We start from the raw sequence: 22923 nt of genomic DNA, 5'->3' as shown, positions 1-22923 counted from the left end.
CTGTTAGCATTTTATCTTCTTTTTAAAAAAACGTAAAAATTAATCCCTTATTTCATAGAAAAATCTTCCCATGGGTGAATACAAAATAACATTGGAATCTATTGAGTACAGAGTCAAATGTATGCTTCATCCAGCCTGTGAACGCCATCATCTTTTGGATACCATTTCACTTCTCTGGCAACTTGTGCCTTTCTATTAGATATATTTCAAGCTACCTGTTTATTTGTTTGAACATTTATGCTCTTATTTTTCCTTCTCTTTCAGTAACCATCGTTGTTTGTTTGGAAAAGTTATACATACATATGATTAAAACACACTTTAGAAAAAAGAGAATAATGATGAAAATGTCACCTTTCTACCCTAGATCTCTCAGTTCCCCTCCTTATAAGCAGCTGTGTTTGCTTTTTCAGTTTTCAGTTTCATTTTCTTGTTATTCTATTAATACAGATGCCAAATGTGAGTTTTAATAATTGTACTATATTTTTATCATGAACTTAATGCATTCTAGATAAGCGAGATATTGGTAAAATTGCAGTTTATATGCTGCTTTTTATTAATGAATTTTTCTTTTTAATTTACTTTGTGTTAATTAATGTTCAGATTATTAAGTAGTTACCATTAAAGATATGCCTACATATTGTTTTGAAATTAAAGTTCCATCTGTTAAAAAAGTTTGTATGAAATATGCATAGTGTATTTTACATGTATATTTATATTGTTTGTGGGAAAAAAGTGATGTAATTCATGTTAATCAAATTGTCTTTATCTTTCGTTATTAACTATTTTGTGTCAAGATGATATAAAAACATGTCAAAAAATATTAAGAAATTTTCTTTAGGCCTTATTTCAAAAAGTTGCCACTTTTAAACAATAAGCAGAAAGTGGGCGTAATAAAAAAAGGAAAAAAAGACTAGTGTTATCTTTAATTGAGGAACACAGCCTATCTGGTTAGTTCTTTTTGACCTAGAACTTTAAAATTAGAATCCCACCGGGCTCGGTGGCTCTGCCTGTAATCCCGCGCCTTTGGGAGGCTGAGGTGAGTGGATTGCCTGAGCCCGCGGGTTCGAGACTCACCTGGGCAACTTGGCGAGACGTCATCTCTACAATAAATGGAAAAAAAAAATTAGCCAGGCGTGGTGGTGCACACCTGTAGTTCCGGCTACTTGGAAGGCTGAGGCGGAAGGATCGCTGGAGCCCAGCCAGTTGAGGCTGCGGTGGCCGGGAACGGCCACTGCACTCCAGTCTGGGCAACAGAGTGAGACTCCAACTCAAAAAAAAAAAAAAAAAAGAAATTAGATTCCTCTGCTAATAAGGCAGATTTTGGAATAGAAGCCTTGATTTCCAGATTCTTAGCGCTTTTAATATCGTCCTTATGCATTTCATCTTACAAGAAATGTAAAATGCCAGGAGTATTGATCTTTTTTTAATTGATATCTATGCAGTCCTAAAGTTCTTACTAATTAAATTAATCAGGTTAATTAATGCTTTTGAGTCAGGGCCTACACTCCAGGCTGGAGTGCAGTGGCATGATCATGGCTCACCACAGCTTTGATATCCTGAGCTCAGGTGGTTCTTCTCCCTCTGCCTCCCAAATAGTAGGGACTATAGGCATCTGCCACCACGCATGGCTAATTTTTAAAATTTTTGTAGACATGAGGTTTCGCTACATTGCCCAGGTTGGTCTTGAACTGGTCTCAAGCATTCTTCCCAACTCAGCCTCCTAACGTGCTGGGATTACAGGCATGAACCACCATGTCTGGCTAGTTTTCTTTTTCAAAAAAATCTGGTTAGTATAACTAGATTCTTAATGGATAATGAAAATGTAAGTAACTGTTATTTTTTATGGTCAATGGATCACCTTAAAAGGATAAAAAGGAAATTAGATTCATTTCATAGATAAATATTTTTCTTACCATGTACATAATGTTAAGTCATTGTAGCTTATTTGTATTTTTTTTTTTGAGTTGGAGTCTCACTCTGTCACCCAGGCTGGAGTGCAGTGGTACTCTCACAGTTACCACAGCCTCAACCTGCTGGGCTCAGGTGATCCTTCCACCTCAGCCTTCCAAATAACTGGAACTACAAGCATGTGCCATCACGCCCGGCTAATTTTTCTTGATTTATTGTAGAGATGAAGTCTCGCGAAGCTGTCCAGGCTGGTCTCAAACCTGTGGACTCAGGCAGTCCTCTCACCTCGGCCTCCCAGAGTGCTGGGATTATAGGTGTGAGCCACCATGCCTGGCCTGTATCTTTTTTTACACGAAGAAAACTTCATTTGGGTTTTCCTAGTATTCTGTGTTGACTTCTATGGAAATTCTAGTTCTCAGAATATTCTTCTTTAATATACTTTATTGAGCCGGGCTCGGTGGCTCAGCCTGTCATCCCGCGCCTTTGGGAAGCTGAGGTGAGTGGATTGCCTGAGCCCGCAGGTTCGAGACCCGCCTGGGCAGCGAGACCTCTCTACAATAAATCAAAAAATCAGCCGGGCATGGTAGCGCACGCCTGTAGTTCCAGCTACTTGGAAGGCTGAGGCGGAAGGATCCGCCCGAGCCCAGCAGGTCGAGGCTGCGGTGGCCGGGAGCGGGCACTGCACTCTAGTCTGGGTGACAGAGTGAGACTCCAACTCAAAAAAAAAAAAAAAAAAATATATATATATATATATGTATACTTTATTAAAAACTTATGTCACTGTGTGTGCTTTCCTAAGTTTAACTTTTTTGTGACTTTATTCTGGAAAGAAATGAGATTTCTCTTTATTCAGTTTATTTGTAGTAACAAGGAATTATAAGAGGTCTTAAATGATTTTGGACAGATGTTCCAGTTTTCAGATGAATGCTAATTGCTCATAATAAGGAAACAAAAAACAAGCAAAACATTGCAAGGGAAGTTAATTGTATCTGTTGTGGTTTGATGAATCAAGCACCTTTTTATTTGGTCTTTCTATTTGAGTACATTTTTCAAGTAAAATCAGTTTTTAAGAAACTAATACTAACCCAATAGATTATGACTGGAATGTAGTAGGTGAAAGCATTATCTTTATCTAATTGTGACTTGAAGATATATCTGAACATTTTGTTTAAATTTGTATAGCTTGAATATTTCCTAGATCACAAACTTTTTTTTTCAATGTATCCTTTGACCATTCAAACATCATAAGTTGTGACAGATTTTTTTTGTTGCTGTTATTTTAAAGTACTCGGTGGAAACAACTCCAATATGCACTGAATTTTTGGAATTTAATCTCAAAACAAAAATGTATAGTGCAAAACTGGGTTGACTCAATTTCAGAAGTGAGAAAGGGAATAATGTAAGTAGATGTAACTTCTTTCTTTTTTTTTTTTGAGTTGGAGTCTCACTCTGTTGCCCAGACTGGAGTGCAGTGGCCGCTCCAGCCACCGCAGCATCAACCTGCTGGGCTCCGGCGATCCTTCCACTTCAGCCTCCCAAGTAGCTGGAACTACAGGCGCGCGCTACCACACCCGGCTAGTTTTTTATTGTAGAGATGAGGTCTCGCCAAGTTGCCCAGGCAGGTCTCGAACCCGCGGGCTCAGGCAGTCCACTCACGTCAGCCTTCCAAAGGCGCGGGATTACAGGCTGAGCCACCGAGCCCGGCTGTAACTTGTTTCTTTCACGTGGGTCGTAGGGTAGGTAATGTGTACAGTAGCCTTGGGAAACAGTCCTCATTCTTGGTGAGCCAATACCAGGGTGAGAAAAAGAGCCAGCCCAAGATCGTTTCTGGTGGCTGAGAAAACTTCCCTGTACCTTTTTTTCCTGGGAGTTCTCTCCACCCGTGCATATGTGAAAAGAAATCCCAAGTGGGAAGTGAAGGGTATGCTGCAACATGATCGTCAGATCACTGATGGCCCCGTTCTGCTTGAGGCTAGGAGCTCCAGAAGGTACTCAGTGTGGTTTGGCCCTTGAGTTTTGCGTTTCCTGGTTAGAAGTAGGGATGTTCTGAGACATTTATATAATATTGTTACCTGTGTATTAGATGTTTTAGAATTACTGAGATTTTAGCAAATGGTAAATGAAAATAATGGTAAAGAACGTAAACTTCACATGAGAATACGATTTGACAATTGTGTAGTGCCAGATAAGCCACTCCTTTGGCAGAACTCTGTAGGTTTCAGCTTTATGCACAGTATTATTTTTTGATAGGCTACTCAACCATTTTTTCCTTTTTTAAGTGACAAACAGATTTCCATTCATCTTTTAAGTCTGTGACTAGCAAGTTTTTGCATATTTCAAGCTGTCTTTAAATACTCCTGTGATATATAAATGAGCAGAACTTAAAAGAGCTCTGTAAGGGCATATTAATTTTTTTTTGGTAAAAATGCTGCTACGATTGCAGGTCCTTTTGGAGTAAATCATGGGATTGAGCTTCATTCAGATGTGGTGGACTATGCCAAGGAAAAACTGGAGAGCTTCATCAAAAATAGCGACAGCTTTGATAAGTAAGTATTCATATTTGTAGTTTTGGATTGAAAGCACATAATGCGATGTTTAGCATGTCCTTGAGCACGTTGATTCTGAATTGCTCAGCTGAATGTAGTAAAAATCAGTGTGCTATAAAGTGAGAGAAAAAAATTTAGAAAATTATTCTGTGCTGTATTTTAATTGTATGTAATTCTGTAATAAATTGCAAATAACCTTCATTTAGTAATTTTGTGCTACTTCTATATTAGTATTGTTTGTTTCATTAAACATCATGCAGATATCTTTTCTGGAGGCAAAATGTAAAGATGCTTGTGATTGTAATACTTTTCTGGAGCTGGTTTTATACTTTTTAGATGGGTAATTTAGTAGTTCCGTCCTCTTTAATTGTGGACAAAAGGAGGGGAGGTTATGATTGTTTTCGAGGAATTTGTATATAAGATCATTAGTTTGAACTCATACATGCCCTTAGAGGAAGTATTGTGCTGGCGAGGGTTGTCTCTGTTGCCTAATCTTAACGAAGATTCTACGTCGAGGAAACTGTGGAGTAAGGGACTCTTAAGCTGAAATTTGGAGGGATTTTCATCTCATTTTTTTGGTGTTTGTGACTTATTTTGAAGGAGATAAAGCCTGAAGATTGATAGGAAACAAACTTAGGGCACTTTATTTATTTGAATGGGAGTCTCTGTCACCAGGCTGGAGTGTAGTGGCATGCTCACAGCCAGTGCAACCTCGACCTGCTGGGCTCAGCTGATCCTTCTGCTTCAGCCTTCCATGTAGCTGGAACTACAGGCGCTTGCCACACCCAGCTGTTTTTTGTTTTAATTGTCAAGATGAGGGCTCCCCATGTTGCCCAGGCTGGTCTTGAGCCCCTAGGATTACAGGCACGAGCCACTGCACACAGCTGGACACAGTCGCTTTATTTGTTTTGTTTTGTTTTGTTTTTTTGGAGTCTCACTCTGTCGCCTAGACTGAAGTGCAGCGGCTGCTCCCGGCCACCGCAGCCTCTACCTGCTGGGTTCTGGCGATCCTTCCGCCTCCGCCTTCCAAGTAGCCAGAATTACAGGCATGCACTACCACGCCCGGCTGATTTTTGATTTATTGTAGAGATGAGGTCTCGCCAAGTTGCCCAGGCGGGTCTCGAACCCCCAGGCTCAGGCAATCCACTCACCTCAGCCTCCCAAAGGCGCCGGATTACAGGCTGAGCCACCGAGCCCGGCTCTGGGCACAGTCTCTTTAAACGTTAACGGAGTTTTAGGTAAAAATGTTGAATTCCTGCTTGGTTTGTTAGGAGTGGATCCTCACTCACCTTCAACTCCCGGTCACTATCATCAAAGTGAGTCTGGATCAGAACTCAGGACTTTTCTCTAGAAGGCCTAGCTTGGGAGATGGTGCCAAGAGAGAAGCCCAAAAGACCGTGTGAATATTTTCAGGGGACTATTTGTCCCCCTCTCTCCTCCTTTTGCCCCTCCTCCCCTTCCCTTTACACTTTTATTTCATTCCCCTTAGCCATTGCCACTTTGTACTTATCCTCTGGCAAGTGGCATTTGATTGGATGAGGAAAAGAAAACGGACGTGCTTACAGCAAAGACCTCAGTGCTTCGAGGAAAAGTGAGGCCTTGTCTGCCTGAGAGTAATTTGGAGGGTGTTGTTAAAGGCATCAGTAAGGCAGACTTGGGGGAGTTGGGAAGTGCTCAGGTTTTATTTCTTTCTGTAATTAAGCCATTTGAGTTATCTGTTTTAATTTGCTGAAGATGTTTCTTTATTTTGTTTTTGCTTATCTTTATAAATAATTTTTATTTCACATTTTGAAATAAATAACTTTATAAACAATTTTTAATTCACATTTCGAACAATTTTTCAGGTGTTTACTGTGTTGGTTCATATTCTGTTTTCCCAAAAAACCCTACATTTGACAGAAATAAAAGTTTTCAGTCTAAGTTATTTGATAGGAAATTGGAATTCAGTTTAGCATTCCTTTGTGTCTTTATTGTTTTTTTCTGTCTTATCATTAGTAGCAGCATGGTAAGTGCTTAAGGTGTGGACATGAAGGTTTTTATAGAGTTATCACAACTAGAATTTTGTATTAAGTATTTGTTTTGATGTTGAAACAATATATACATAAGGGCCTTTTGAATGCATTTGAACTTAGAAAATATAAAAGTAATATTAGGAAAAGCAAATGTTTAAGGTCTGTTCAGGTCTGTTTTATGTTAGGTATTAAATACATTTCACCTATTAACACATGGTGGTTCGGTCTGGGGTCATTAATTGAACAGTGCAGAACCAAGGAAGAATCTCAAGTCATTGAAGCAGCTGCACGTATCTGTGCAGGTCAAGTTTATTGTTGACGAGTGGTACACTCCTGGGAGACAGTGACATGTGTTATGCTTTAAAGTACTTCTGTGTTGATGTAATTTTCATATTAATTAATCCATGACAGATAAGTTTAAAAACTACATGAGTGTCTTAGTTTTTAACAGTTTTCTAAAATTGTTTTTTCATGTAATTGTAAAATGAACAAATTTCCTTGACTATCTTTCTTGAGTTTTATTTTGTTGTTCTTGTGTTATACAGGTTTGTTATTCATAAAATGATGAATCATAAAATTCAGTGATATGACTAATCTGAATGTTTCTTGTAAGTTTTAATGGTCTTGTTTTAGTTATTACAAGTAGTTATTTCTGAAGTGTTACATTGTACTTTTGAAACAGATTCTTATTTATAAACCAGTCTTGAAGAAACCAGTTCTGGAAATCTTATCCTGTTTTCAACAGTATACTAAAATGTTACTGTTGACGTGTTTCAGATTTTAAAGTAGCATATATACAAAAAGTAGGAGTAGCAGGAAAATGTTTCATTTCATGATGGACTCAGTGGGTTCTCTTTTGTTCCTTTTATACAATTTGGTTTCAGTGACACATTATAAAGATACATTTTTCTTATCCTACATGTGTTTTGATGATTTTTTTTACAATATGTCTTAATGTTTGTGTACATTTCCACTTATTTTCAATTTTTAAAATTTAAAAACTTGTGCAAAGTGATTTTTTAAGTTTTATTTCTAAGAAGTTTAATTTTATATAGATCATCAAAATACACAGTTTAATTAACAAAATATAAGGTAACTGAGGACAATTAATACTATTTATGTATTCATTAGTACCAGATTACCCTTGATTATGTATAACATGAAGAGAATAAATATAGCTGAATCCTAATATTCTTCCAATCTTTATCTGGTTGGCTTGGGCCTTTTTTTGTTGTTGATCAGTTCCTTTTTCAAAAGTATTGTCATGTCACTTAATATTTGAATTGCATTTTAAAAGTTTTCATACATATATCTGAGATCATGGTGAACTCAAATAGAGTAGATGGGGGAAATTTTAAACTAATCAGCATTAGAATATATAATTTAAGGTGACTTTTTTTTTTTTTTTTTTTGAGTTGGAGTCTCACTCTGTCGCCCAGACTGGAGTGCAGTGGCCGCTCCCGGCCACCGCAGCCTCGACCTGCTGGGCTCTGGTGATCCTTTCGCCTCAGCCTTCCAAGTAGTTGGAACTATTGGCACACGCTACCACGCCTGGCTAGTTTTTTTATTTATTGTAGAGATGAGGTCTCACCAAGTTGCCCAGGCGGGTCTCGAACCCGCGGGCTCAGGCAGTCCACTCACCTCAGCCTCCCAAAGGCACGGGATTACAGGCTGAGCCACCGAGCCCAGCTTGACTTTTTAAATAAGTACAAGCATATGGTTTTTGTCTTGTATGAAGCTTGGTTCCTGTGTCTTGAAAGTAGTATTCCTTCTTTAGAAAAAAAATTATAATGTGTGTACTTTAAACCTTCCCATGTCTTAGTCTTATAGCAGCAAATGAAATAATTTGGAGAGGCTACTCTGAATTTACTGTACTTGGAGATAGGAAGGAAGGGAGAGCTTTTTATTCCTTCGATGCATATGGTATTCTCAAATTTACTGAAATTCTCTTATTAAAAATGATATGATTTCAAGGGTACTATAAAACATTGACAAATTTCCCCCACAAATTCCAGATGGTAAGTCTTTTAAGGTTCCTGGACTAAAGGTTTCTGTTTGCAACCACCTGATTGTGCCTTTATAGTGTAAAAGTGGCCATAGATGCCATGGAAGTGAACAAGCATGGGGGTGTTCCAGTAATACTTTATAAAAGCAAGCTATAGTCTGAATTTGGCCTCCTGTCCGTAGTTTGCTAATCCCTGTTTTATTCTTCATACATACTCTCCAAAACATCCTGTTTTTAGCTGGACAAGTCTTGGGGCTTGGGTTTGCCTAGGTTTTAAAGGCCTATAGATGGCTTTTGTAAGTGAAGGGCGGAGATTGGGAAGGTCGAATTTGTATTTGTGCATGTACAAATACAAGAAGTGAAATAATCTCTCCAACTGTAGTTACTTGGAAGGGTATGTTAGTTAACAGAGCCTGATTTATAAACCTTTACTATGAAAAACTTTGAATATGTGTTGCTAATTAGTATAGCATTTATTTAAAGCTACACATGTGTATTTATGTAATGTGGTTGCATGCATGTAGTGATTTAGCTCCCTAGAATGCATGCCTTGGAGAGCGCTATTTTCTTGTAAAGCAAAAGGCCAAAAGATCTTATATCCCTCCAAGGTGGCTATAGCTGAGACTTTGGAAATAGCAACAGTATCAGTAGCCGAATGAGTACAGTGTAGTTTGAATTGTTGGGGATTTCCATTCCATATGAATGGAAGACTGTTATCTATATAGTTTGCTATGTAAATGAGTCATGATATGAGTAATGAAAACAATGAGATATTAAAAAATAATAAACCTGATACGCATTTTCTATTCATTAAGTACCATTGGCCATTCTGAGTACTTTTTTTTTTTTTTTTTGAGCTGGAGTCTCACTGTGTCGCCCAGGCTGGAGTGCAGTGGCACGCTCACAGCCACTGCAACTTTGACCCACTGGGCTCAGGCGAATCCTTCTGCCTTAGCCTTCCAAGAAGCTGGAACCACAGGTGTACACCACCATGCCTAGCTAATTAAAAAAAAAAAATTATTATAGAGATGAGGTCTCACCAAGTTGCCCAGACTGGTCTCAAGCCCATGGCCTCTGGCAATCCTCTCACCTCTGCCTCACCAAAGTGCTGGGATTAAAGGCCTGAGCCACCACACCCAGCAGAGGCAATATTGATGTTCACATTTCCTAGATGAGAAAACTGAGGGTTAGACAGAGAGGCCATTACCTGAGCTGGGGAGTCTTTTTACTTAGTTCTGTTTTGGCTTTGATGATGTAAGCATTCATTTATTCTAATATTTCTTCCCAGCAGCAGCTAATACCAGTTATTTGCAGTTTATCAACCTAGCCCTTTCCAGATAAGAAAGTTGAAGCAGCACTTTTTATTTCATCACTTATCTCCTTCAGATAAGAATCAAGGAATGCTGTTAATGTATAGTGCATTTAATTCACTATAGCATTTATATTCAAGAGCATACCTGTTTGTTAATGAGACTTGCCTAGGGCATGAATTTTTCTTGGGGGGGTGGGGTGGTGGGGGGGTGGTGGTGGGGGTGGGAGAAGCAATTCATTTCTCAAATTTAGTTGAGGTATAAGTCTTACATGTAAAATTAAAGTGGTCTTCTATATTTTGGAAGATTTAATTGATTATGGCAATATGCAGTAATCTGTTCTTTCCTCATCCCGTAGAGACTAACCTAATTTTATTCTGTGTTCATTTTTCACCTGTAATTTGCATTTGAAAATTATATGTTTATATAGTTATCTTTTGCCACTTCATCTTTAAGAGAATTATGACATACTTGCAGGAGTTTTGCTATAACTCATATTCAGCATTATTTGAAAGTTTTTCAGATATTTGAACATTTTGATACACTAATACTCAGATACAGTTTTATAACAGTTGGACAGTGAAAATACATTTTTAAATTATGACAAACATTCAAATGTTGGGACAGAGAAATCCTTGAAAGTAGTCATCAGGACTGTCAGTTATATATTTTAATATCCATCGGAAATGACATGGGGAAAAATTAAATGACTTCAAACACATTGTTAGGCGAAGAAATTGTCGACATACATGACGACTCACTGTTATTTGATATAAAGTTGCATGACTTTATATGACTTATACAGTATTAGATGACTTATAAAGTATTGTATATGACTGTCACATTTTCTATAAAATGTTTAGAGATGGTTTTTGGTCTTAAGAATTTCTCTAATTCTTTCTTCAATCAAAAAATCTTTGTATTTACTCTCAATATGTTGGTTTGAATAATGCTTGAATCATTCTGAGTTTGATGCATTTGGAAGGAAAAACACTTGAAAAGGTAAAGTTGCTTTTTTTTAACAAATTTAATTCAGCAGCTTCGTTAATATTGATTATAGAATTCTTTGAATAATATAAGTGTATTTGGAAAGCAAGTTTAACATACCCATTGGTTTTCTTTGCAGCGGTAAGGTTTGAAGTTTTGTTTGAACAAAGTAGTCATAGCTGTTCTCTTAACACTCAAAATACGTATTTTGACAAAATGTTTTACGAAAAACAGGTTTTTGTGTAATTGTTTGGCAGGTTGTTTTGGCTGAGGTGTGAGAACGGATAGGATTCTTTTTCCATGTCTTTGAACTTCCTTTGTTTCGCTGGAATAACTGCGTCCTGGGGCACATGGTAAACTCAGTGTGCAGATTGTCGGCCCCACTTCAACAGTGTATTGAAGGGGAATGTTGTTTTTTCTGCTCTCAGTCAGCTCCTAGACCTAGACTATCCGTCTAAGAGGGAAGCTACAGGGCAAGGCTAGGTCACCCTGGTCTCCTAGCAGCTTATCAAAAGAATTGTGTGGGCAAGTTGGCAAGGTCCCTGCTGGAACGGAATCGCCTGTGCGTCTCAAGGTGAAGACAGTCCAACGTGCACCTGTAAAGAAAACCACTGCTAAGGTAAGTGCTTAGAACCCTGGTGGTTATTTCGGTCACATGTTCGTTTTCTAAACCAAGATATCTGTGTGTTCTGTATTTTTCCATAAATGACTTTCAGTGTACGTTACAGTAAGAACGTGTCACTTTATTTTTCTCTGTCTGCATAAGAGAGTCTGAAAAAAATTAACTGAATTTTCAGGTTTAAGTCAACAGATGATTATAAGCCTAGAATGGATGAATTTGTGGTTATTATGCGTATTTCAGGACTGTTGAGTTTTTTTATTTTACTGTACACAGATAACTTATGTTTTTGGTAATGTAATTTAACATAATTTAGGAGTGTGAGTCATCTCTATATGGAAAATTTTGTTCTGAAAATTTTCTTCAAAGAAGAAATGATTGCTACTTTTCATGTTATTTTCAGACATAACATTTTAATGAATTTCTAAATTGCATGAACCATTTTTTACAAGTAATTATAATCATATATATAAAGTTTCATTTAAATAGACTTCTTGCCATTTTTTTCTTGTCTCAGGTTTTATGTGACGTGTAGTTGATATGAACAGGTGGAATTCGGATTTTTTTCTTTCACTATTTTTAATCTGATCTATGTGTGTAAATTTATAAATAGTGTAGTACTATTTTGTAATGAGCTGGGAACTTCTTTTGAGTTTACTCCTAAAGTCTTCCAGATTATGTTTGTGGTTTAAAATATGTCCTGTACCTCTATAGGTTTGTGGAAACTTAGGTAAGATTGCAGCTTTTGGAAGACAATCAAGGAAAAAAATGTTTTATTTTCTTCTCTCCTTGGAAGAATCAATAGGAGCTGTAATTTACTCTGTTCGATAACATGGTAGCCACCATCTGTCTTGAATCAGTCAGTTGTTCATACAATAAACGAGCATATCAGTAAACATTTACCTGAAAAATTTTAATTGTAGACTTTTTGAAAATTTATTAACAATGGAATTTTGGTCATTCTGTAACCTGGTTGGTATAAATCTATTTACATGAAATGCTGTATAAAAATAAGCCATAATTTTAGCATCAGAATATAAAATGTCTGTGATTCTCAACTGTCCACTCAATCAGAAATACCAGTGCTGATCATTTTTTAGTACTTTAATAGGAAAGTTAATCCATAATCCCTTTACAGATTAAAAAAAAGTAAGAATATGCAATTTGAGAGCTTTTTTATCTTTTAATTGATTGTGAAGTTTCATGTATTATAAGTAGAAAAGGTTAAGTCATACTTACAAGTATATAAGTGTTTGGCATATGGATTCTCTACTATGTTCTAGATGTTTTAGTGCCAACATTTAAAAATACTACATTTTTCCCTCAATTTTATTTATGTCCTTCATTTTTTTACTATTTTTATTCTTTATTTTTTGAGTCAGAGTCTCGCTCTGTTGCCCAGGCTGGAGTGCAGTGGCACGCTCATGGCACCACGGCCTCGATCTGCTGGGCTCAGGCAATCCTTCCTCCTCAGCCTTTCAAGTAGCTAGAACTACAGGCATATGCCACCATGTCCCGCTGATTTCTGATTTATTGTAGAGATGAGGTCTTACCAACTTGCCCAGGCTGGTCTCGAACCTGCGGGTTCGGGCAATTATCTCACCTCAGCTTCCCAAAGTGCTAGTATTAAAGGCGTGAGCCATAGCGCCCGGCCTCGGCCTACTATTATTTTGTTTTTGAGTTGGAGTCTCACTGTGTCTCCCAGACTGGAGTGCAGTGGCCGCTCCCGGCCACCGCAGCCTCGACCTGCTGGGCTCCGGCGATCCTTCCACCCCAGCCTTCTGAGTAGCTGGAACTACAGGCGCGCACTACCACGCCCGGCTCATTTTTTTGATTTATGGTAGAGATGAGGTCTCGCCGGCCCAGGCGTGTCTCGAACCCATGGGCTCAGGCAATCCACTCACCTCAGCCTCCCAAAGGCGCGGGATTACAGGCTGAGCCACCGAGCCCGGCTGGCTTACTATTTTTAAACCTAGAAATTATACAGTCCTTTGGAATATTGTCTAAAATTCAGGGAAACTTTCCAATTTAAGTATTCTGTTAAATGAAATCAATTTAAATATGTTAAAGCATAAAGACCCTTTATGAAATTGTTAGAAATATAAATTCCATTTGCATTAGTGGAAATTGTTTATCAACTTAGAGATTTGATTTTTCTCTGCAATTAGAATTTGTAATTTTTAGATAGAAGTAGATATATGGGTCACACCTCATCAACAATGATTCCTGAACATTTGTATCCTTAACCCTGAATTGAATCCCACATCTTTAAAATTAAAAATTAAAAAAGAAATAGACATACATGTTCTGCTTTGCATCATAGGGAAAACATTAAAGTTGTGCAATAGAATAATAAGCGTGACTTATTTGAGATCTTCAGTACGGCAAAAAACAAAACAAAAAACAGACTGCCTTTCAGTTACAGGAGAGTTGATTATTCATTAAAAGCAAGGCTTTTCTTTGTGTTTTTACTATTTGAGTTTTGCCTTTTTTTGGCTTGTTGGAGGACAATTATGTATTTTATAGCCAATTTAGCAAAACACGAACCATTATATTACTAGAGAAATGCACCATAGACGTGTGCTTTTTCTATAACGCTATTTTTAGGAAAATTTTTCTTTTAGCTCTGAGATTTTTGTGGTTCACTAGTCATTTTGGGGTTCTTATTCAAAGTTGGTGGATAGAAAAGTTAAGACAAACCATTTATGTTTCTTGTATTTTTCACTTATTTAATAAATGAATTTTGAGGATTGTAATGGGTAATGGAATTGCAATTAAATTCAGAAGCAATATTCAAAGAGATAGCAGGAAAACGAAACAAAACTTTTTTAAAGGGAGGCTTGGATTAAGGAGAAAGTATTTGAAGCAACTATATACTTATAATAAGTAAAAGGGTAGTTGAGTATTTTTCTTTTATGTGGCAGTTAAAACAAAAAGTGCATATATTTTATTGCAAAACAAAATAATTATAGATATTATACTTTTTTGTGTATTCAGTCTTTGAAAACCTATACGCATTTCATACTCACAATACAGCTAAATGTGGACTAGCCACGTTTTTAAGGGCTCAGTAGCCACAGTGGCTCATGGTGGCCGTCTTGGATAGCGTGGCTCTGGGTTGTCCTGTCTCGCCTTCTGGATCGCGGCTTTTCATCTCTCAGGGACTCTCTCTGACCCCTGGGTCTGTGAGCGTCCTTTCTTCTTTCATCTTAAGGAGTCACCTTCCTTTCCTTTGGCACGTCTATCACAGTTGTCCATGACATTTCTGATCACGGAATGTCTCTTCCACTGGACACAGGCATGAGTGTTTCCCACTGTGTTCTAGTCGTCACATGCAGCTGGTGCTTGTAAATAGTATTTGACTGAAGGAAATGTGCAGTTGCTGCCGTGAGGCGACTTGTCCAGAGTCACACATTTAGTTTTAGAATCAGACATTAAGTTCTTCCTAATTTATTCTGCCATAATGAAAATGTGTGCAATATCTCTAAGAGGTGGTTTTAATTTTAAGTTGTCATTACTCATATAATAGTATTTTGTTTGGTAATAGTTCTGTAAGCTTATTTTTAACTAGGAGGATGCTTTTAAAGCAATAAACATGTGTTTGAGTTGATTTAACAGATTTGATAAAAGTTTAATCAAAATTTTTTGATTATTTATATTCCCTGCTCACCTTGATCCTGGAAAATTGCAGATTGATATAAATTTTTATGAAATTAAAGCATTTAAAAATGAATTTCTGTAAGCATGAAAATTTTTAGATCTTTGAAGATTTCGTTACAAAGCTGAGATTTACACTGTGTTTTGAGGGTTTGGCAGGCATTTATTAAGGGAAAAGAGAGGGGAAGGGTGTTGCAGTCCACAGAGCAGCACATGCACGGAGGCGGGGCTTCAGAGCCACGTTGTGATGCTTCCCCTAAGGAACCTGAGGCAAGTCAGTCAGCCCGCCTGCAGCACAGAATGTACAGGCTGGACCAGAGCCAGGAAATGAGTCTGGTAGGAGACCTCGGTGCTAGCGTCATAAAGAACCCCACGTGGCACTCCCCGGAGCTTGAACTCACCCTGTGCAGAGGAAGCAAAATGATGGAAGAGAGGCCTGGAAAATATGAACACTGAGGTGGCAGTGGTAGTCTGAAGAGCAATGGGACACAGACTGCCTCAGTGTGGGGTGCGGAGACCAGAGCACAGGGTATGTCCTCTCTGCTTCCCAAACCTTTCAACCCTTTTCACCCCCACCCCCCGCCAGAAAGGCAGGAAATTAAGGATAGGGTATCATTTCTGGCAAACTTTTCTTTAAATGTATGTTTCTAGTATGTCTATGTTTCAGTGACTTTTAGTGGCAACTTGGTGGGTAATAAGCCTACTATTAATTACTAAAGCACAGGATATGTTCTGCAAAGTAAAAATGATTGTGGTTCAAATCAGTGTCATGTTTGACTGCATGCCAAAGCTTTTGATGTAAATGATTTCATCCTCAAACAAGAGCCTGCTTTTGCTATATGATCCATATTCACTTTAATCAACTTAAAAGGATATGAATTAATTAAACAAAGATTACCTGTTTTGTTAGCTCATTGGGATTTTAGTTATGAGTTTTATATTGGAGTCTGTTTTCAGTTGCATCAAAATATAAGAAAGTACACGTCTAAATAGAATAGCTTATAAAAACATTACTTTATCAAGAACTAACACTGTAACTAAGACCAGGTAGCCCAGATAAAATACCTTTGCTGTGAAACCATGTCTTTTGTTGCTTAGGGAGATCATGGACGCTAAAGCAGCAGTGTGCGAAAACGGGGTTCGTTCTGCTCTTTGTGCTGTGTACTGTGATGTTCCTCTGCCAGAATCTATTAGGAAAATCTTCCCGGTCTTAGGGGTTCAGTGGCTATGTGGTCAGGACGCTGGTCTCTTTCTTGGATAGCTCTGCCACTGCTCTCCTCAGCAAAGGTGTCACACTGAGAGGAGCACTACACGGCCCTTCTTTCCGCTGTCCCCTCACCCTTTTTGTGGAGAGGACAGTGGAGAGTGAAGCCGTTACTCATTCCCTGACCCTGTGATTCTCCTCATTGTCGTGTACCATTCTGAAGTCACAGCATTGGGGTTGTGATGAGCTTTTCATTATATTAATTTTTTCTTTTTTTTGAATGGAGTCTCACTCTGTCACCCAGGCTTGAGTGCAGTGGCATGTCCACGGCCACCCAAGCTTCGACCTGCTGGACTCCGGCGGTCCTTCCGCCTCAGCCTTCCAAGTAGCCAGAACTGCTGGCACGTGCTATCACAGCTGGCTAATTGTTTACTTATCGTAGAGACCTTGCCAAATTGCCCAGGCTGTTCTTGAACCCGTGGGCTCAGGCAATCCACTTGCCTTAGCCTCCCAAAGTGATAGGATTACAGGGTAAGCCACCAAGCCGGACCCATTATGCTAATTTTTTAAGCCTTAAATGAAGCTTCATTGTGGCCCAAAATACCTAATGTTTAAAAACATGTATGCTATGTAATAAAGTAATAATTTGATTAGTGCTAAACTTAATAGTGAATTTAAATAAAGTTTATAGTCATATTTTGCCCTTATAATTAATTTTGGTGACTTTATTATTTCAAAGGACTGGATTACGGTACATTTTTTAGATTGACTGTTTTGCCTAAATGAATTAAAACATACTTGGTTTTCCTTGCAGATTTGAGTTCTGTGAACCTGCATTTGTGGTCGGTAATTGCCTCCAGATAGCATCTGACAGTCATCAGTATGATCGAATTTACTGTGGTGCTGGAGTTCAGAAAGACCATGAAAACTACATGAAAATATTACTAAAAGTTGGAGGCATACTAGTTATGCCCATAGAGGATCAGGTAACTTCCACTGTCCTTTTGTGTGGTGGCATGGGACACAGATAAATTTGCTTAAGTTTGGAAAATGCTGTTCGGTGAAAGGTACATTGTAGCTTTTAAAGAAATACTCTTCACACATCTATCTGTCTATATAGACAAAACTTGAAGCAACATTATTTAAGCAACGTGGTATAGAAAAGACCCTTTTCCTGTGGTTAGAGAGACTTGGGCCTTTGCTGGGCTCAAGCTCCTCCCTGTGTGTGGCGGCCAGCAGTCGGCCTCGTCCGTTGGTTTCCTTGCCCTGGAAGGTGCTCAGCTCACTGGGACAGTCTCTACCTGCCGCTCAGTTTCTAATGTTATTCAGTTCTGTGAACTTACTGAAAAGAAGTCTTGTTTATGCTTTGGTTTGAATTGCTTAACTTCATTAATAAAACAAGTAATTTAAAAATCTTCGTGTAGGGCCAGGCACCATGGCTCACAACTGTAATCCCAGTAATTTTAGGGAGGTTGATGCGAGAGGATTGCCTGAGCTCAAGAGCTTGAGACTGGCTTGGGCAACTTGGCAAGACCTTGTCTCAACAATAAATCAAAAATTTAGCTGGGCGTGCTCTTGTGCCTGTATTTCCAGCTATTTGGAAGGATCGCCTGAGCCCAGCATGTTGAGACTGTGGTAGCCGTGACCATGCCACTGCACTCCAGCCTGGGCAACAGAGTGAGACTCCAACTCAAAAAAAAAAAAAAAATTCTTCATTTAGTACTATGTAGACTCAACTAAGAATATTCTTCAGCTGGGTGCGGTGGCTCATGCCTGTAATCCCAGCACTCTGGGAGTCTGAGGCTAGCAGATTGCCTGAACCCAGGGGTTCAAGACCAGGTGGGCAACTTGGCGAGATCTTATCTCTACAATAAATTAAAAAATTAGCTGGGTGTAGTGGTGCGCGCCTGTGGTTCCATCTGCTTGGAAGGATGAGGCGGAAGGATCCCTTGAGCCCAGCAGCTGGAGTCTGCAGTGGCCATGATCATGCCACTGTACTCCAACTTGGGTGACAGAGTGAGATTCCAACTAAGAAAAAAAAAGAAAAAATCCAAAAAAATCCCCAGATATTCTCCAGCTATTTATGAGTATTATTACATTTATTTATTTATTTTTGCTTTGGTTTGGAATTACTAGTATAACGTATGAAGTACTAATTTATTCAGAAAATGAGTGGACCTTTCAGAAGCAAATTACTTTTAAAAATTCATGAAAATGCATTTTAAAGAAATACAATTTTTTAAAAAAATTAGAGTCTCTCTCTGTCACCCAGGCTGGATTGCAGTGGCACGCTGCTCCTGGCTACCGCAGCCTCAACCTGCTGGGCTCAGGCGATTCTTCTGCCTCAGCCTGCCAAGTGGCTGGAACTATAGGACACAACACCGTGCCCACCTAATTTTTTAATTTATTGTAGAGATGAGGTCTCGCCAAGCTGCCCAAGCTGGTCTTGAACCCCTGGGCTAAGGCAATCCTCTCACCTTGTTTAGCAATCCTCTCACCTTGGCCACCCGAGTGCTGGGATTATAGGCGTGAACCACCGTGCCCAGCCCGAAAATGTATTGTTAAAGGAAAACAGAAAAAGATTGTTTAACTGGAAAACTAAACTTTGAAAGCATTCAAGCAACATTTTTCCAGGAACCTTTTTTTTTTTTTTTGAGTTGGAGTCTCACTCTGTCGCCCAGACTGGAGTGCAGTGGCCGCTCCTGGCCACCGCAGCCTCGACCTGCTGGGCTCCGGCGATCCTTCCGCCTTAGCCTTCCAAGTAGCCGGAATTACAGGCGTGCACTACCACGCACGGCTGATTTTTTATTTATTGTAGAGATGAGGTCTTGCTGCCCAGGCGGGTCTCGAACCCGCGGGCTCAGGCAATCCACTCACCTCAGCCTCCCAAAGGCGTGGGATTACAGGCTGAGCCACCGAGCCCAGCTCCAGGAACTTTTTTTTAATGAATATTTTAATATATTCTGCTTTTATAATAACTGACAAACAATTTGCTACAGAGCACAGTACATGGTAATGGTGAGCTCCACTAAGCTGCAAATGACACACCGTGATGTTAAAGTACCCCCAAGATATGTAAACTCCATAACTGTCATGCTAGGTCCCAGTCTGATAATTTACAGCTACTATATAAACTGCAGTGTATAATGTGAATATTGAAAATTGTATTTCTTTAGGGCCAGGCGCGGTGGCTCACGCCTATAATCCCAGCACTTTGGGAGGCCGAGTTGAGAGAATTGCCTGAGCCCATGGGTTCGAGACCAGCCTGGGCCACTTGGCGAGACCTCATCTCTACAATAAATCAAGAATAATTAGCTGGGCATGATGGTGCACGTTTTTGGAAGACTGAGGCGGAAGGATTACCTGAGCCCAGCAGGTCGAGGATGTGGTGGCTGTGAGTGAGCCACTGCCCTCCAGCCTGGGTGACAGAGAGTGAGACTCCAACTCAAAAAAAAAAAAACCCGACAAAAAACAAAAGCAACTAAAAAAAAAAATACATTTTCAAATGTGTAAAACATGACTTCCTCATCAGTATTTTGTTAACTATTTTATACTATTATACAAATATCAATACAATAATGGGCTGCTTTTCATAGTTGAAGTCGAAGTTACTAATTCAACTTGAACAAGCCATGCCTTGAACTGATGTTTACTTCCCATGACTAGTGATGCGTGTTTGCTGAGTTGGTAAAACAACTAGTTCCTTTGGAATTACATTTATTTGCGAAACATCATGTAAGGGTTAGAACTAGAACCTATATTTCACTACCATTATGGCAGAACATAAAGTCAACTCATTGATACCGTAATCAAAATATGGTTTGATGCTTCAACTAAATTACTGAGCCTGTAGCACATACCGATTTTCGTGATATGCCTAGAAACTGTCAGACCAGAGATACAACTTGCAGGCTCACTTGACCAGATTTGGGTATCCCACTTGCATCGAAATATCTTTCTTAACAGCAAAAGATTTTCATTCTTTCTGTGTTATTTTGTAGTGAATATTGAAGTGGGAGTAATTTGGTTGCATTTAAATGAAAGCGGCTTACTTATCGCTTACTGGCAATTATCCCCTTAAAACAAAATTTTGGTCACATTGCTGGGATTAAGCTGTTCTTTTTCTTTTGTTCCCTCTAAACAGTTAACACAGATTATGCGAACTGGACAGAACACTTGGGAAAGTAAAAATATTCTTGCTGTTTCATTTGCTCCACTTGTGCAGCCGAGTAAGAATGATAATGGCAAACCAGACTCTGTGGGACTCCGTAAGTGGCTCTTCATGCTTCCTGACTCCGTTGTGATTTTTGGTGTTCAGCTCATATTCTTGGGATTTAAGACTGTGTAATTAAGATGAATTAAACCATTATGCAACACGATATTTAGTGAATATGTTCAACTTTTTAATTTTTTTAATTGAAGCCCTTAACTTATACCGGACACTGTTGGCTGCCTTTATGAAAAGAAGGGGCAATTTAAACCAAGGGCAGGTTTCTTCATTGTGGTTTTCGATGGGTCGAAAGTAATTGGTTGTGGGGAAGGGCATCCACTTTAGGTATGGTAGTGGGAAGACCTTTCTGCTGAGGCAACACTGAGGCCTTACGACTGGAATTCTGTGAAGAGCCCTGCCGTCTCAAGGTTTAGTGGCAGCATTTTTCATGTAGAGAGGCAGTGGACACGGAAGGCTTTAGGCTGAAAAGAGCTGGTGGTTCCCTGGGCAGAGGCAAGGTCCAGGTGGCGGAACCTCCCTGGCTGGGCTGTGGAGGACAGATTGTGACAGGAAAAAGGGGGAAACAGCCAGTCATGAGGCTTTTCTTGTCTTCAACTGGTGAGTTGATGCTGGTTTGTCTTGAGTTGTTTGAAGGCAGAACAATAAGACTGGAGGGAGTGGAGGTGGAGGAAAAGAGGAATCCGTTTTCCTTGAGACTAACCCAGTGCTGGTGCCGTCTACTGGTGTTGGGAAGCTGAGGTGGCATCATTTGGAAATGAGTGCAGAAAGACCAGACATTTTCTTTTGGCCACGTTTGAGCAGTCTGCCAGCTTACAGATGTCAAGTCGTTCAGCGGCTGCATGAGGGAGGCGTCAAGTGAGAATGCTCCACATGAAGGTGGCATTTTAAGCTGTGATTGGATAAGAGTGGAGGAGATGCTTAGAAGGAGAATGGAGATGAAGGGGTATTGAGGTTGGACCTGTGGTCCTTCCAACTTAGAGATGAAAGGGAAAAAGACGGATCAGTGAAGGAGGAGCCAGAGGGGGGCGGAAAACCAGGCTCAGGTCCACAGGGTATTGGAAACCAAGAAGAAAAGTTTAAAGGAGGGAGTGATTAACTTAATGAGGCTAATTAGACCTTAAGAAAAAATAGGAGAGGGTAGCATTAATTGACTTGGCATATATCATAGTTTTGTTAACCGTTAAGGAAATTCACCAAAAAAGAACCTCTTGATTCAGTTTGCTTTTTATTTTTATTTTCGAGTCAGAGTCTTACTCTGTCTCGCAGAATGGAGTGTAGTGACACACTCATGGCTATCACAGTCTCGACCTGTTGGGCTCAGGTGATTCTTCAGCCTCAGCCTTCCATGTAGCTGGAACTATAGGCGCCTGCCACCACGTCTGGCTAATTTTTTGATTGATTATAGAGATGAGGTCTTGCCAAGTTGCAGAGGTTGGTCTTGAATCCCTGGACTCAGGCATTCCTCTCACCTTCACCTCTCAAAGTGCTGGGATTACAGGTTTGAACCACTGCACCCAGCTAGTTTACTTTTTAAATGAGTTTATTTTATAAGAATCTACTTTGTAGAGAGATTTAGTTTTATTTTCAGTATTGATTCTACCCTCTTTTGAGCTATGTGACCTTGGGACCTTTTGGGGTGGTTTAGAAAATTATATGAAGTAATACTTGTAAAGTGCTTGGCACAGTGCCTGGTATCTAATATTTGCTTGATAAAAAAGTCATGTTGAGTTTTTAGAAGGTCATTAAACTGTACTTGTTTTTTGCTGCTCAAGTTCTTAGCAAATGGAGAGAGACTGGGGTCAGATAGCCAGAGGGTGAAACATCAGCTTTGTTACAAGCAGAGGAGGTGGAAGAATAAGGCTTAGACCCTTAATAAGGCCGGAGGAAAGTAGGCAGTCCTCATGGAAGGAAGGAACACCCATGGCCAGTGGCTTCTTACACTCAGACAATACAGGCCAAGTCGTTCTTGCAGCTTCGGGGAAGAATGAGAGAGTTGGGACAGAGAGACCCTCGTGGCTCTGTGGTGAGGTGCTCTCTGGGAGTGTCCAGAGCCCGAAGGTGTCTTCACCCGGACCCTGGGAGCGAATGTTGGCCTCCCTTTATGGATTTGTGAGGTTGCTAGATTCTGACTGCTCTTCTTTTGATCTCATTTAGAAAGAAATTAATCAGTCCATCTAAAAATGTTGAGGCTTTCACAATTCAGAAGCTCTTTTTTTCAAATGTACCTCCTGGTACTGTGCTATTTATGAAAAGGATTTGAGTTAACATATACCAAAAATCCATATAAAAGAGAAACATTAAAAATCAAATAAGAATGATAAAAAAGAAATAATTGTCAAAAGGGAAACTTATTCTACTAGAAATGTGAAGTTACTGTGTTGAAATGTTAAATTTAAACTTCTCCTTGTCTAGTCAGAAAGGGGTATGTGCTGGGTGTGCTTTGG

At 39.3% G+C, this 22923-nt stretch overlaps 1 protein-coding gene across 4 annotated transcripts in view; it reads left to right on the top strand.

The window, feature by feature from the left end:
- PCMTD1 (protein-L-isoaspartate (D-aspartate) O-methyltransferase domain containing 1) overlaps window positions 1-22923 on the top strand; it is a 47326-nt gene that overhangs the window by 13529 nt on the left and 10874 nt on the right. Inside the window, exons 2-4 of one of the 4 annotated variants that reach the window (XM_021706033.1) lie at window positions 4352-4454; window positions 17063-17234; window positions 20474-20516. In XM_021706033.1, coding sequence (XP_021561708.1) covers window positions 4352-4454; window positions 17063-17234; window positions 20474-20516 — 318 coding nt within the window. Of the gene's footprint in view, window positions 1-4351; window positions 4455-6423; window positions 6460-15233; window positions 15574-17062; window positions 17235-20392; window positions 20517-22923 lie in introns of those variants that run through there. The other 3 variants (XM_008072268.1, XM_021706034.1, XM_008072270.2) reach the window with 3 other exon arrangements.

This window comes from Carlito syrichta, unplaced genomic scaffold (assembly GCF_000164805.1).
Source record: "Carlito syrichta isolate Samal-C Ts95f unplaced genomic scaffold, Tarsius_syrichta-2.0.1 Scaffold315057, whole genome shotgun sequence".
Lineage (NCBI taxonomy): Eukaryota > Metazoa > Chordata > Mammalia > Primates > Tarsiidae > Carlito > Carlito syrichta.
The sequence above is the reverse complement of the archived record's forward strand: the minus strand, read 5'-3'. Positions and strand labels throughout refer to the sequence as shown.